This window comes from Anticarsia gemmatalis, chromosome 7 (assembly GCF_050436995.1).
Source record: "Anticarsia gemmatalis isolate Benzon Research Colony breed Stoneville strain chromosome 7, ilAntGemm2 primary, whole genome shotgun sequence".
Lineage (NCBI taxonomy): Eukaryota > Metazoa > Arthropoda > Insecta > Lepidoptera > Erebidae > Anticarsia > Anticarsia gemmatalis.
In genome coordinates, this window is record NC_134751.1 from 7,920,942 (window position 1) to 7,935,600 (window position 14,659).

At 38.5% G+C, this 14,659-nt stretch overlaps 1 protein-coding gene across 6 annotated transcripts in view; it reads left to right on the top strand.

Annotated features, from left to right (window-relative positions):
• Ten-a (Teneurin-a transmembrane protein) overlaps positions 1–14,659 on the top strand; it is a 258,111-nt gene that overhangs the window by 219,475 nt on the left and 23,977 nt on the right. For 3 of the 6 annotated variants that reach the window (XM_076116854.1, XM_076116855.1, XM_076116856.1), the window contains 2 exons: positions 4,722–4,781; positions 13,756–14,009. In XM_076116854.1, the coding sequence (XP_075972969.1) occupies positions 4,722–4,781; positions 13,756–14,009 (314 nt within the window). The remainder of the gene's footprint in view (positions 1–4,721; positions 4,782–13,755; positions 14,010–14,659) is intronic. The other 3 variants (XM_076116852.1, XM_076116853.1, XM_076116858.1) reach the window with 1 other exon arrangement.

Consider the following 14,659-nt stretch of genomic DNA (forward strand, 5'->3'; position numbering starts at 1 on the left):
AAGCCGGAGGAGGGCGGGCCCCTGTATTCATAGCCGCAGTTCAAAGTAATAATAAAGAGCCTGAAGCCAGAAAACATCTATTTCATATACCGCACGACTACATAAACACGGGCCGCCCTGAACCCCACAAACCTCCGAAGACCACAGAACATTATTAAAGTAAGGCACTACACAAAACTAATTCTGCGGCTCTTATTCGGGTTGTCCTTTGGGGTTTCCGATCGGAGTTCTCACAATAAGAAATTCTCATTCCAAAATGTACTTTAGTAGTTTTCCGCGAGTAAGGGATACGGAACAATATGCATATGATATGTGCGCTAATGGTTGTAGACCGGGAAGATCAGAACGGATGTGCGGCTCTATATGTTCAGCCATAAATCATATTTTTATACTTGGCGCACGTTCGGACGCGGGGCGGTGCGGCCAGCGCAGATAGCGCAGTTACCGCCATCTGCGACACCCCAATCGCCGCAGCTTAATTTCAACAGATTCGAGGGCGAATCCCAACTATTAATGCCGCAGTATCAATATCTAACGCTCTGTCTCTAATGAAAATGAACACGCTCTGCATACCTACCATTTTGTTGTTCATTACTGAACTAACGGCACATTCGAAAGAATTTTGTAATTTTTTATAAAAGTAATTTAATATCTTGAAGACGTTTTTCACATGTAGACTGCGCCGTAACTCATAAGCAATCTTACCTTCTAAACCATTAAAGTAACCAGGTCAAAAATGAAATTTATTATTGACTTGTTTAATGATAACAATTTGACACGCTAGAGCGATGATAGATAACGGAAACATTATTTGAAGGCGCACTAACGGTGAGTAAAGAATGTAATTTCCTTTACAATGTGTTAACAAGGGCCGAACAACGAGGCAAACTATATGACGGTTAAGTGCACGCAACAATAGTACACAGATAGCATCGTGGGGCGCCCTTCATGCTCAGGCGCGCCTTGCCACGCTCCCAGAAGGAAATTGACATTGCAAGGTAACCCTACTCCCCAGTGCGACGTTGCAGTTGTGTGCTTCTGCTTGTACGCACGCGCATTACCACATTTGCTTTCACTTATTATTATAATTATATTTTCAGTTACTTGGTATACACAAAAAATGTGCAAGTAATCTTCGTAATGTCTTACTGTTAATTTTATTTCGCATGTATTCGTTCCTATATGCTATGCACATGTTGAATAATAAACTGTTTGCATAAACACTCCATACTAGATACGTGAGTATAAATTCCGAAAATTCCCTGTCGTTTAAATTCAAAGCAAATTTATTTACAAAATCCGACGCAAAATTACTTAAAAGCATCGAAGTTTCGTAATTAGCGTTGGTGTGTAAACATGAGCAAATGCGTCATATGTCTGCAAAGACACGATCGCCAAACTGTGAGGAGTTGGGAACTGGCGGCAAATATTTGGGCATACATGGAGCCGGGAAGTTCGGCCGAGCAAGAAATGATTTCCATACAGCCCGGACAAGGCAAACACAGTTCACCCATCAAACTCCAACACAAACTTGCAACTTAGTTAATAGCGTTTAGACGATCGCAAACGGTTCTACCGACCGAATTCACATTCGCTTCGTGCTTTATATGGCTGCATTGCTTTATTTTATTCTTAGTAATTATAATAAACTGAAGGACGCTACCGACTCACTTCAGAGGTATTTTGTGAAAAATAAAGACTATGATATAAACTGCTATATTGCGTTCGAAAAATATACTTAACGTTTAATTTTTGTTTTATAAAATGTTCGTATCTGGTATCTAAACAACAAGATTGTGTCAATAGGGCCACAGTGGCGAATAGATGCTTATTTATAATCATATCAGGTATACGCTTCCAGATATTCATTTGTGATCAATCTCAAATACTTCGACAAAGTACAATGCGCACTGCATTAATGTTCCTTTATTTTAGGTATGGTTTGTTTTGTTCTATATCTAATGTTGATGATTTTGATAGAAAGGGTTTTTGGTAATCTTCTATCGCCTGCGTTTCAACCTCTAAATCCCGTAGATAACCCCTGAACTTTACGGCGGGCCCTTTCTACGGCATCTACGGCGCCCATTAGACATGTACTTGATTGATTGTTTATTATAGCTGGTGCAGCGTCTTATTAATAGTTCATATAATTAGAGGAAACGCCCCATCAAGCTCGCACCGCGTGTCCTCTTGTACAGCTATGAAAGGGGCACTGATGCACTGAATACCGCGCGGCGTTCGCTCGCTTCAAACCAATCGCAGCCGTCGCAGGAAGTTCAATTATCTTCCTTTAACTTTAATGCATAATGTCGACACAATCATTTCATTAAACCGAATCTTTGTGATTCAATCGCTCATAATTGGCATGATCAAACGAACCAATTACTGTGATGCTCTAGACGAGTGTATGCAACATCTCTAATTACACGAATCAAACTCAGCGGAACTTTGTGTGGAAATCTATACTCGGTAATAGTCGGATAACTAATACGTACCACTAATACCATTCATTCTATGCGATCATCTTTTAATTAAACGAAACTGTATTTTTAGTCGCATCTGAATCACTCCGTATTTATATTTATATTTATAAAGCAGTAAAAATACGAATGATCGTGAAGCGCCTGCACTGTGTAAACAATGTGATGAAATAATGGAATCATAATATTGTCTTTCAATCCAACTGTTTCGTATCGAGCGTTTGTCAGCAGAACACAACAAAGCTTATCACAAATGTATGACGGTGCATCTCCAATGAAGGATAATCCAGGATCGTCCGCGACAATACCACTGTCACAAAGTTGGACATAAATCTTTCATGTTGACGTCGATCGACAGGCACGCCGTTCCTTAGTTACTAACACATACACATAATCTCCCGCTGTCGACGACTGTCCCTAATACTTATTATATTACTTCTAACGTTTGTAAACAAACCACTTTTCGTTTGAATAATACACTAGTCGAGGTGAGGCACCGAACACAATGGAGATACAGTAATAGTTTCCGTTTTGAATAAGAGATGTCTATTGTCTCCTTTTCAATATTGATTGAGTTCATCTCTTATATTACGATGAATACCAACTTCGGAAATTGTTTTCCGGTGAAATTATAGTGGAAGCCAATTTTTATGTCGGTTGATGTGTTTACGATGAGATGCGTTATGAATCATAATAAGTATCTACGAACTATATTAGTTTCTGTACGAACAGGTATTTCTTAGAAGTTCAGCGTTGAAGAGGTTCATTGAACGCGCCGAATGATGATGTTCTAATTATAGGCTGGGAATATTTCATCATCTCGAGAGACAGCGCATATCGGCGCGTGACAGTGACATCGGCAGTATCGGCGGAATCAGCGTCGACGCACTCAGATATTTCGGTTGCACCGCCAGTCACCGGACGCTTATCGGAATAGGATTTTTCAGCCTAACCCGTTTAAAAATAAATAAACCACTGTCCCGTCCGAATAAATACAAACCTCGCTTTGACACTTCTTCCTATAAATAACTGTAATGAATAGGCGGCTGGCGTTCCCGCTGTAATATGTATGTAATGTCAACGTTTCCTCGTCCCGATTTATTTCTCTCCTTATTTGAATATTTTATAATTGGTAAGGATATGTTGCTTTGTTGGTTAAAAAAAAAATATTTAACTATAAGTTTATGGGACGAGCAGCTGTTAGACAAAATATATTAGAGAGAGGTCACGGGGCAGGGCCAAGAAGCGCAACAACGTCTCTCGTATTTAAAAAGGTGCGGCACATACCTAACTGTACAACATATTATCATCATAAACACACAACACCTTCGAAACCCTATTCCGCGTGTTAATTACCCTAAATGTTCAATAGTAACTTAATTATAAGCAATACAACTCGTTGTGCTTAAACAACGATATTAATATAGGTAAGTCATAACGGCACAAAACAATAGAAACCTTAACTTGCAATAAAACTTAAGTGACAACAAACTAACAATAATGATAAATGATGAATGTATAAAATTAAAACCGTCCTTGTTACGTCTACGTTTTATCGCAAAACTCTACAACGTTTCAGAAAAAGTACAAATCAAACAACTTATCGATCTTTAGTGTATACTGTGTATCCAATTGCCCTAACTTTTAGAATTGTAGCATTTGTCCACATTTGGAAAGTCGAGGCGAGTTTTTGATTCAAGTGCACATATTTGGTGAGAGCGGCCGAATAACGGACCACACAGGGTGGCTCCATTTGTCTGAGCTCCTCTGCTCCCTGAGAGATAACAAACGTGCTCGCCGCTCTCAGCTGCACTTATCTAAACACTTAACTCGAGCCATACACAAACAAAGCTGCACCCTAACTTACTTTTTACCACGAAACGTCTTTTTTTACCCTTTAGGGCTTCGCGGCATTGCATGCTTTGCGTGCCGAGTGCCTTTGTTTGTGTCCGGAAATTCATGCATTTTGCGGCAATGTGCAGTTAAAGGAAGATACGTTACTAAAGAAATGACCTTTCCGTTTAATTTATGACGAAGGTCTGCCTTCTCGGCAACAGGACATCTAATTTTACTTTTAACTGCGCTCAAATATATTTTCTTTAAAAGCTTTACATGTGCGCTATTAACAAAAACATGTTATCGCCGTCCAATATAATGTAACGTATAAAAAACCTTTTAAGACAAGCACCTAAAAAGGTTGACGACGAAATATTTCTAATAACAGTTTTGGTCTTGTCCAAGGTACACGTCATCGGGCGTGACTAACGAATGGCTCGCCCTACAGACCCTAAATTCTGAGTCGTAAGTATCAGTGACACGACAGAGTGGCCGCGGCCGGAGCACAGCTACGAACGAACGCTGCCGAACATTACCATAACTCTCGCCGACCCATAAACGTAATTAGAGACACCAATAACACACCGAACACTTGAAACACATTAATCCCTTTTGATTGGGGGTCAACGCTCTAGGCTCTGTATCAAACATTATTACGACCGTGGTCCTGACACAGTTCAACTTGTACAAATAAAATAAGCGGAGCCACCGTGACGAGCACAACAAAAAGATACAGTGTACCGTCAACACATACACGATACACGCAACATCTCAGATCCGACAGATAACCAACTGATTTAAGACATTTTTGTATGTGTTCGTAATCAAAATGTTTATTTGGTTTGCTAATTAATTACATCTTATTTTGTAATCAATAGATAAAATAACATTTCATGGCTCTGATCGTGGACGACGGTTGCCGCGCCTGCCATATTAAACTCGTCATTACTGATTATGTACAAACGGTAAATACTTAAATCAAATCTTACAGCCATTAATAATCCATGCAGAGCCATTCAAAGTCTGATAGAGATTGATCAATCTATTAGATATGACGGACGCACCGCTTTAAAAATATCTACTTATGTCGTCAAAATATCACTGATTTATATCGACGGTCAAGATGATTTGAAATTACGAGACTCGTCAAAAATTGCTTTAAGAATTTAAATAAATGGTTTTATGTATGTATGTATATAACAAAAAAATAACAAGCTTATCTTGATTGTGTAATTGATTATTCTATAAAGAAGAAAAATGAAACAATTCTTTGGTAAACATGACGTCTTTAGTAAATAGCATTTCTCCCCTTACCAGTTTTTTATAATCACATTATAACATGTCGACAAAAACTGTTCAAGGATTCGAGCTGTTTTTTTTTACTGCACACTTTTTTGCCAGTTCTATCGGGTCATAGCTCTTCATTTGCCCACGACACAACCATGCTCGTTGACTATTAACTCTTACATATTATTGCAGCGGCAAATCGTTTCTCATCTAAATGCTGTAATCATCCAAAGTTATTTAATGACTAGTATTTTTATTAACCTACGACGTTTGATTAACTTACTTCAAAATTCCATTAATGTATTTAAATTTCAAACTGTCAACTACTGCATAGCTTCGATGACATACTCGTAATATAAGCTTGTCTGAAGCACGTTCCAAAGCCTCTTGTGTTTATCTATAAACTAAAATGCGTCACCATAAACAATCCCAAAATATTATTTTAGAATGTTGTAGTAATATTATGTTCAATATACACGAATGAATGTACTGACCCATAACATTTATTTGCACTAATAAGTACACCGTCCTTCTAACCCGTTTGACTTCTTTAGTTCTTATAGTTTCTAAATGCCAATCTTATGCATTGATCATTAACGGACGTCACAGCCATTAAACGTGTAAATATTCACCGCGCAACCAAACTGTTTTGCAATTCAATGGGTTGGTGCAAGCAAACGAATGACCCTTATCATTTAGCGTGGCCTGGTCAGCCGTGGGACGGACGTACCGACCACTTTTAACCGTAATAATTTATATACTACCGTCATCTTCGCTGAAATATGCGCATTAAAATTGTAAAGGAAAATAAGCAAAATAGTCTTTGCAAAATTACCATATTTATAATCTTCTACTAACAAATGTACTGATATAACGTTCCAGTACAACCAGGTATTTGAAAAATGTAATTTGCCAAGTCAGCAAATTACACGCTTTAAAATATAACTGACATTTTAATGTGTAAAATTATAGCAAGTAGTAATAAATTGCGGGTTGTTTCAAATGGCACGTCATAATTTTGAAATTGAAACCAACCGTGCTTAATTGATAAAATATTACACATGGAATAGTCCTTTAACAAATTTTACGGACCATAGAGTTAGTTATAGGAAAAAAATGTAAATGGGTGAAAATGTCAATCGTGTTTAATTCAAAACTAGGGTCTGACTGACTTGGTGGGACATGGGTAATGTAGTGCAACAAATGAATCGCACCCCAAACGCATTTCAGTGGTTTATGTATCAAAGCGTGCTTCGTAAGAGCAATTCGCTTTTACTTCTGTGCTGTTCGCTTTTGAGCCGAAAATTGAATTCAAATGCACTCTGTTTCTCCCTTCGCTCTACTGTCTGTAGTTGTGAAGTCTTACTCTTTGCCTTTTCGCTAGCCGATGTTTCGTGGACAATATTCGTCCTTATTCTTATTGAAATATACTTCTGGAACTTGTCTTTATATAGCGAACATAATTCGATAAAATAAACATAAAGTTTTAAAAATCTTTCTATTGGCTAACAATGATAGTTATAAAATCATCTTATCAATTTCAGCGTAACACTGAAAACATGCCGCTTAATTTTTGTTAATTTAAATATTCATATTAAATAAAAGCTCTCGGTAATCGCGTCGATCAAATTAAAGCAACCGTCCTTATCGATAGCTTTGAACTCGAACTTATTTGTCTTTCATTAGGCTCAGATCGAGGAAATCCAGTAATGGATCCTCATTTGTATCTTCCTCTGTATAAATAATGGCGCCGAGCGACGATCCGCACGCCTCGCAGCCGCCCAAAACAAATATAATTAGAGAGACATTGTCCCCTCCCCCTTTTGCTTTTCCGATGTTCCGATACTCAACTTTCGGACTGTGATTTTTCTCAGATTGTAACGCAACTCTGTCCACTAATTTATATTTCCAAGTCTTGGTGTATTTCCAAAACACATACGTTCTGTAGAGCTCAAAGTGAAACCAGCGTAATACAATGTTTAAAGGTCTATACGCTTACAGCGTAAAATTTTAGTTCAGGGTGCCCAGTACGCTTTTTAGAAAACGAAACTCCGCACAACATTTCTGAAGATTCTTATCGTGATTTGGTCATTTCCAAGCTTCTCACTCTCAATTTCTTCTTTGAACGAATTGAAGTACAAAGTCAAAACATATTTAGACACGAGATAGTTATTAAACTGAAGAAACGATGATGAATGCAAAACTGAATTATTATAAAAGCTCAATATACTGGCCCTTAGATTTAAAGTCTTAATTGGTCTTGTTTTATAATTGCTGAGAATCCTTAAAGATATAGTAATCGAGAACTACTTAGTTGACTAATATGACGCCACTGAAGAACGAATATACATGTCGGTGTGTTATATATAAGGCAGATAGAAACAACTTATCACCATTTCCTAAAATAACTTTCTGATTAATGCACATTGCGAAATTGTGACCGTGATCAAATTTGATAGCAAAATCGTAAATTTCTTAGCGTATGTGCTATTATTGAGATATTGTATACACAGCAGTCCAGGCACGGGCTCTCACAGGCTGTACCCATATCAATGTATGCCGAACAGCGAGCACAATCTATTATCAGGAGGGGTGGGGGTGGAATGCGATAAAATTTTTCAATCAGGCAACCGCCGAAAAATATTTACAGTGTAACCCGAGGCAGCAAGCGGGAGGACAATATTGTGGAGCGATAGGCGAGAGGTGCCCGCGGCGACGCTGCGGCGACGCCGGCGCGGGCCTTCCGCCTCTTTGTGCCGGCGACTGTCGAAATAATATTGAACTACGGGTGAAATACGAGCGCCCGCGGAGGGATGCCTCCTGCGAAACCGTTTTTCCGTTTCACTGAACAATAGCGAACGTTTAGTTTTGGACTTTCGTACCTCAAAAAATCGGGTCGCGTGAGGTTATTTTATTGGTATTATATTACATTTTAATATCAATCCAAAAGACGCTGTTGTTTTGACGCTTTCATTCGATACTCTACATAACTTGATAGAATTTCTTCAACTTTAACAATTTAATTCCTGTGTTTTATACACGTGTCTATTTGAAATCACGGTTGTTAAGAGAGGTCTTACCGTATTTATCCTACCCGACCATTTTTTAGTATTTATTGCAGTACTTAATTTGCATCGGATCTTACCGTAATAATATCTTCAAACGATAAACTCTGTTGTAAAAGGCCATCGTATACTTACGAGTCTCCGTTAGGTATGGAAATTGTAAGTATATGTACGTGGTCTCCCGCTGCCGAGCTTGGCTAATGGAAAATTGTTTATCACTATCGGGTTTCTGCGCGTGAGCACGATTATTTACGCGGGGGCCCTTGCTGTCTACCCGCAGACCAGTAATTGGCCGCTTACTCGATATCGCCTCCATTCATTCCTAACGATAAACCAGCCCAGCAATGCCTAGGGCACGTTTACAGAGCACAGGGAGCTGCGGAGATAACATCGGCTAAAATTATCTTTGGTGTTTGATTACTGATCAGCAGCCCTCTTAAATACTTACATACATCATTTATTCGTTACAAAGTGATTCTACACTACTTAATACTAAAGTTATTTAAAAGGGTTGTTTATTCTTTATTTATTAGGTTGCGTTACCGAACACATAAATTTTATAAAAGATAAAATGCAAATAGAGGCACTTCCGTCGTCCGTTATACTCGTAGCGAAATTATATTCGCTAAATATACACGAGTGGGCGCTGGATTCATACTTGCGCTAGCCGCGAACCGCACTCTCCCATTCATGAATCAACTTCAACATTACCTAACCGCCACACGAGACGACTAAAACAAACATCACGCTATGAGAGTTATTAATAAGAGTTGCGAGTTCATTGAATCCCACCGTATGTACTGCATTTAAATCGCTGTGTCATTCCAATATGCAGAGCTTTCATGTGAACATTCAGTGTACAGACACAAATCAATACTTGGTGATGCTTCGGTTCAAAAAAACTAGTGGGAAACAATTACAACGTCTATTCATATTTACAATTATATCCATACCGGTAAACAATTGTATAAATTTAATTGACTGTCATAGTTATCCTATTTATTACTTCAACGTGTAATTAATATAGCCGTAATTTAATCTCCCGTGAAAAAATTACATTCGAGAGTCCATTTTGACAAATGTTTTTAATTAATCCGTTGGGTGTGATCGGTGTCGAATAAGGCAGCTATTTAAGTGGACAGATTCCAGGCGTGGCTGACTGCGGCTCGACGAGATGTATGAGCGCCACTTCTTAGCTCTCGGTTTATTTTCAATGTTGTATTTTTTCCTCTTTTTATGACTTTCTTCTTCAGTTAATTCCTCTTTTTGGACATTTTCATCTAACTTTTTCTCGTCTAAATAGTAAGTAGTATGTATAGATGATAATTTTATTCAGTTTCTTTGTAGTGGAAACGTTTTTTGAGGGAGGAAATTGGCATAGCGGGGCTTTGCTATTGTTATACATTTCGTTTTAAATTGGGGAGCTTTCTTGAATTTACACCCGTGACTTGCAACCGGAGGGTGCGGCGAGGGCTACCAGTCTTTACAACCGAGTGTTCGTGTTTGTATCGATTGATCCGCCAAGACCTATTCGTGCACCTTTTAATCTTTTTGTTATTCTCTGACACTTGAATAAGTCGTTTCGAGAGGCACCGTCATTGTAAATTCATCAAGTCCTTTTGCATTTTTAATTTGCGTTCAATATGAATTAAGCGAAACAATCGTCATTGAAAAGCTCGCTTGAATTCGAAGTGCTTATTTTATCTCATTCTTCTTCATTTCTCCGAAGAGGCAATTAGTTCCAAGGCATATTTAAGCTGCATTCTAACTCTACACTGTAGCCTTATTATCGAATGCTGTTCGTATTAAAATAAAGTTGATAGCATCTCTCGATCGTATTTTGACTCTCACAATGAATGTGGGGGGCGTTTTAAAATCTACTACAAAAGGAAGACGAAAACTTATTGAGTAACGTGACCACACCTACAACATTCATGAAATAAATCTTGACGTTTTAAAACTCTTTTTAAACAATACACTATACGAGAGGAAATTTTATTTCTGAGCGTATATCGGAGGAGGTAGGTAAATTGAACTTTGATATTATATGTATCTTTGTGTTGGATGTGTATCTCTTATTATGTGTATCTTGTATCCAATTATTCTATGTCATCTGACATCATTGTTGGATCGCGTCGAAGTCGTTGTCCTATGATAACATTTAGCAATATGATGTCTATTGCATATGCCAAGTGCCGCATACTAGTTTTTAGATTAAGCACCAAGAGTCATCTGCAAAACATTTACGCAAATAGCTTTCGGACTGTTGCGAATAACCGGTCACATTCCACCTGTCTCTCTGCAATTTAACTAAATATTGTCCAATTCCAACTAAACGATAATATCATTATATTTAAAACAAATGTCATTTCTCATTTGTCTTTACAAGGAAAGCTGTGACTAATGATAATATAATCATTGAAAACCATTTCATTTTGATTTATTAATTTTAAATACATTATTGCATACTATGTTACATACAATTCAGAGAAAAATATCTTCAACATCTCACTTCACTAAACCAGTTGAACATGTAAATAATTTGAGAGCTAAAAGCGTTGTGGTTAGCCTCCGAAGGCCTATATTTAGGGGCGCGATGCAATAAAAGCACATCGCTGTCCGGCCCATTCCCGCACGACTGTGCAAGATAAATGGAAGGTACGGGACGAGCGGGCGAAGGAGACGCGTTCTCACGGCCCGTGCCTGCGTTTCTTTCTTTTTGTTTCATCTGGTTTCCGAGTTAGAGGTCGCCTCTACCCGCTCCGAGACTAGGAGTGACCGCTGCACGCGCGATTGCAGTGATAAAAACTGTGCGACAGCGGCGAGCCCCGGACGACTAACGAGCCTTTACTTACCTGACGGTGTTTTTGTATTACACGATTCTTATTCTGAATTACAATTCCCGTTACTTCCAATGATAGTTACGTCGAGCTAGTAACATGAACGAGTCATGTGTGGGTATTTGTAAACTGGTCGTGGTCGTCTGGCGTTAATTAGACACGGCTCTCGCACGGCACAACACCTCTGCTCATTATTTACCGCTTCATTAAGAGCTCACTCGCGACAAGAGCCTGTCAAAATCTCGCCGAACGCCCGCGCCCGTCCGTCGGCCATGTCTCGTCGCGTCGCTTGAAATATCTTTGCATTGTCCTACAATAACCCTGTCGTCGGTCTTGTTAATTGTCTTAGATGTTCCTTTCCATCGCAAAATCTTCTTTCTTTAGTTAAAAGGGCAACTCTTGTGGTCATAAAACAGAACGTTCATTTCTGTTCCGAAACAAACGCATTGCGGTATTGCGCAACATTTCATTACTAAGCCACAGCATCTCGTCTTACAAAAACAAAATAAGAGCACTCGACTCATTTCGGTAACGTGCGGAGTCCGTGCACACCGGCATGCGGACCGGTAATAGCGTCTAACTTTGATTATAAACAATAAAACCTATTACCGTAATGATGGTAGATTTAAAAATCAATCTCGATTACAGTTACCTTTTAGAGGCCGAGAGCGGTCATTCGCGATCACGAATTGAAGATCTTAAAATAATAGTATTTTATAATATTTTTACTCATGATAGAAATAAGCATATTTCTGCCGAACGAGTAGATGCGTATGAGATATCTTAACAAACAGATGAGCTAGGATCTGTCATAGCCTATCTTTGGTATAAATGTGGGCAATCAATAGCGGTAGATGTATCATTATAGAGTTTACACGTAAATAAATCTCTACACTTTTGAAAGAAATGCACAAATTCAACTCTAACCTTAATCATCGGTTGTAGATTTTTATACTTACTCGAGTTAGAATTTGAACTCGTTAATCGTATGTCCATGTTTATTTATGGAGAAACAATGCCTAATTGATGTTTTATATGAGTATACATTTAAAAGAAATACCTTTAAAGCAAAAGTATAATCAACGTACCACGTTATATACAAAGTCCATACAAAACACAAAGACGGCGGACATTTTAAAAGCCATTTAAGGGCAAAATCTGCGTGCCATAGCATTGTGATTTCTGTACACGTTTTAATGAATTCGTCCTTCCTCCGAACGTTCTTCGGGCTCGTCGGCCGCTATTCAAAAGAAAATTACAGTCAAGAGCCTCTTCGAAACAAAACCCTTTAGGAGTCACGCTTCGTTCTCGCTAAACTTGGTCCAATTATTTCTATTCTCTTTTTGCTTATTCCTTTATGCGAAAGGTCATTATAGTGGCGTCAGTTGGTGAGCGCCTCGGACTGCCGCACCATATGTTCTCAGACCCGGCCTTTAAATTTAGTCGTGACACTGAAGTTCGAATAATTGATTAATGGCCTACGGGGCGGACGTGTTTAAACGGTTCGGTCATCGTTTTTTGTCGGAATCCCCAGTAATGATACGTTTTGATTGTCTTCCATGGAATTTAATATACGAAGCGCCATATGGTGAGAGCTCAGATTCGTTTCGCCAACAGTTGGCTTAACATGTTGCGGTGGTACGGATACGACCTTATCGTCTACCTGCGTTTTATAACAACCTGACTCGTAAATCTGATACGTAATCGGAAATAATTTCTTATGTACGAAAACGAAATAGGATAGGGTGCCATTTTAATTTAACTCATGACAACTAGGTCACCTACTTTAAAACTTTGACACGTTATTTTTCTTGTTTTGTTTCCGGAACAAGTTAAATTTGTTATCCAAAAAATGCTTCCAATCCAAAGTGTGTCAATTAAAGTGTTTGTTAACCCAGGTGGATGGTGTATTGATTTTATTCAATCGTTCAAAACAACTGAGAAATGTTTACTAAAATATGATTTTACATTATGGAATATTACACAAATTCGTAAATTAACCATCTCAATTTTAACTTTCTCGTTGTATGTTTATAGAATGGAACACGGGAATTAACGCGTACTTTACCTTGGAATCTCTAACGTTTCAGCGCAGGTTACAATAACCGTGATCGCAGGACGTTCAGCATCTTTCGTATTAAATAACCGGCAGATTTAATGCGGTTTCTATACTAAACATAAAAATAAAATCGTAACATTTTACGGATTATTGAGCTTCATGAGTTTAAATTATTTGATTTGTTGCAGATTGGGCGGCGCGCCGATGTCGAGCGGGATGGGCGGCGGCACGCTAGGCAGCGGGCACTGTCAGCTGGCCAACCAGCCGCTGGTGATGCCGGTGTTCCCCCTACGGGCCAGCCAGCCCAGCCCCGTCCCTGTTTACTCGCCCTCGAGGTTCCACATAGACAAGCGGTGTCAGCACCGGTGCACGTGGAAGTGCCTCGCCATCGCCATGATATGCCTCTGTGTCATCTTAGCGGCGATGCTCGCCTACTTTATAGGTGAGTACTTGTATTCTCTTTATTATTAGCTCTTTAGATTCACAAGTGTCTTTTCAGATTCTTCAATTTAAGTTGAAGAAATGGGATGTTTCAATATAAATAATAATTCAACTCAAATCTCGATCTCCTCATATGTTCGGTTTGGTTTTATCTAAATTAAAATAATAACCAGTGTGACAATGAATATTATCTAATTATATTTAAATTATGTAATTCATCCATTCTTCATCTACATAATACGCTCTTGTCTTTGACTGACTTTGCAAATTCTCTACTCTTAAGACTTACCTATGTACATAAGTTTGATTGTAAAGTTGCGAGGTACTTATGAGGAAGCCTAGCTAAAACAATTCATTATCTCAGAATAACTCTGTCTAGAGTACTATAATCGTCGCTTCTAAATGTAACAGATTACAAAAGTGTTATCCTTTACCGGATTTTGTACAATTTACTTAACGTTTATTAGGGCTAGTAAGAGTAAAAAGCAAGTTAAAACTTTTACAACGTCAGTATATGGATGCTGTACATTTAATATTATAACGTCCAACTATAAGTTACATTGACGATACATCTTTGTTTCTAAAACCCAGCGGGACGTACGGAACTCTCGTTAAGACAGTATTTTTATTAACTCGCTCGGAATGCCGATT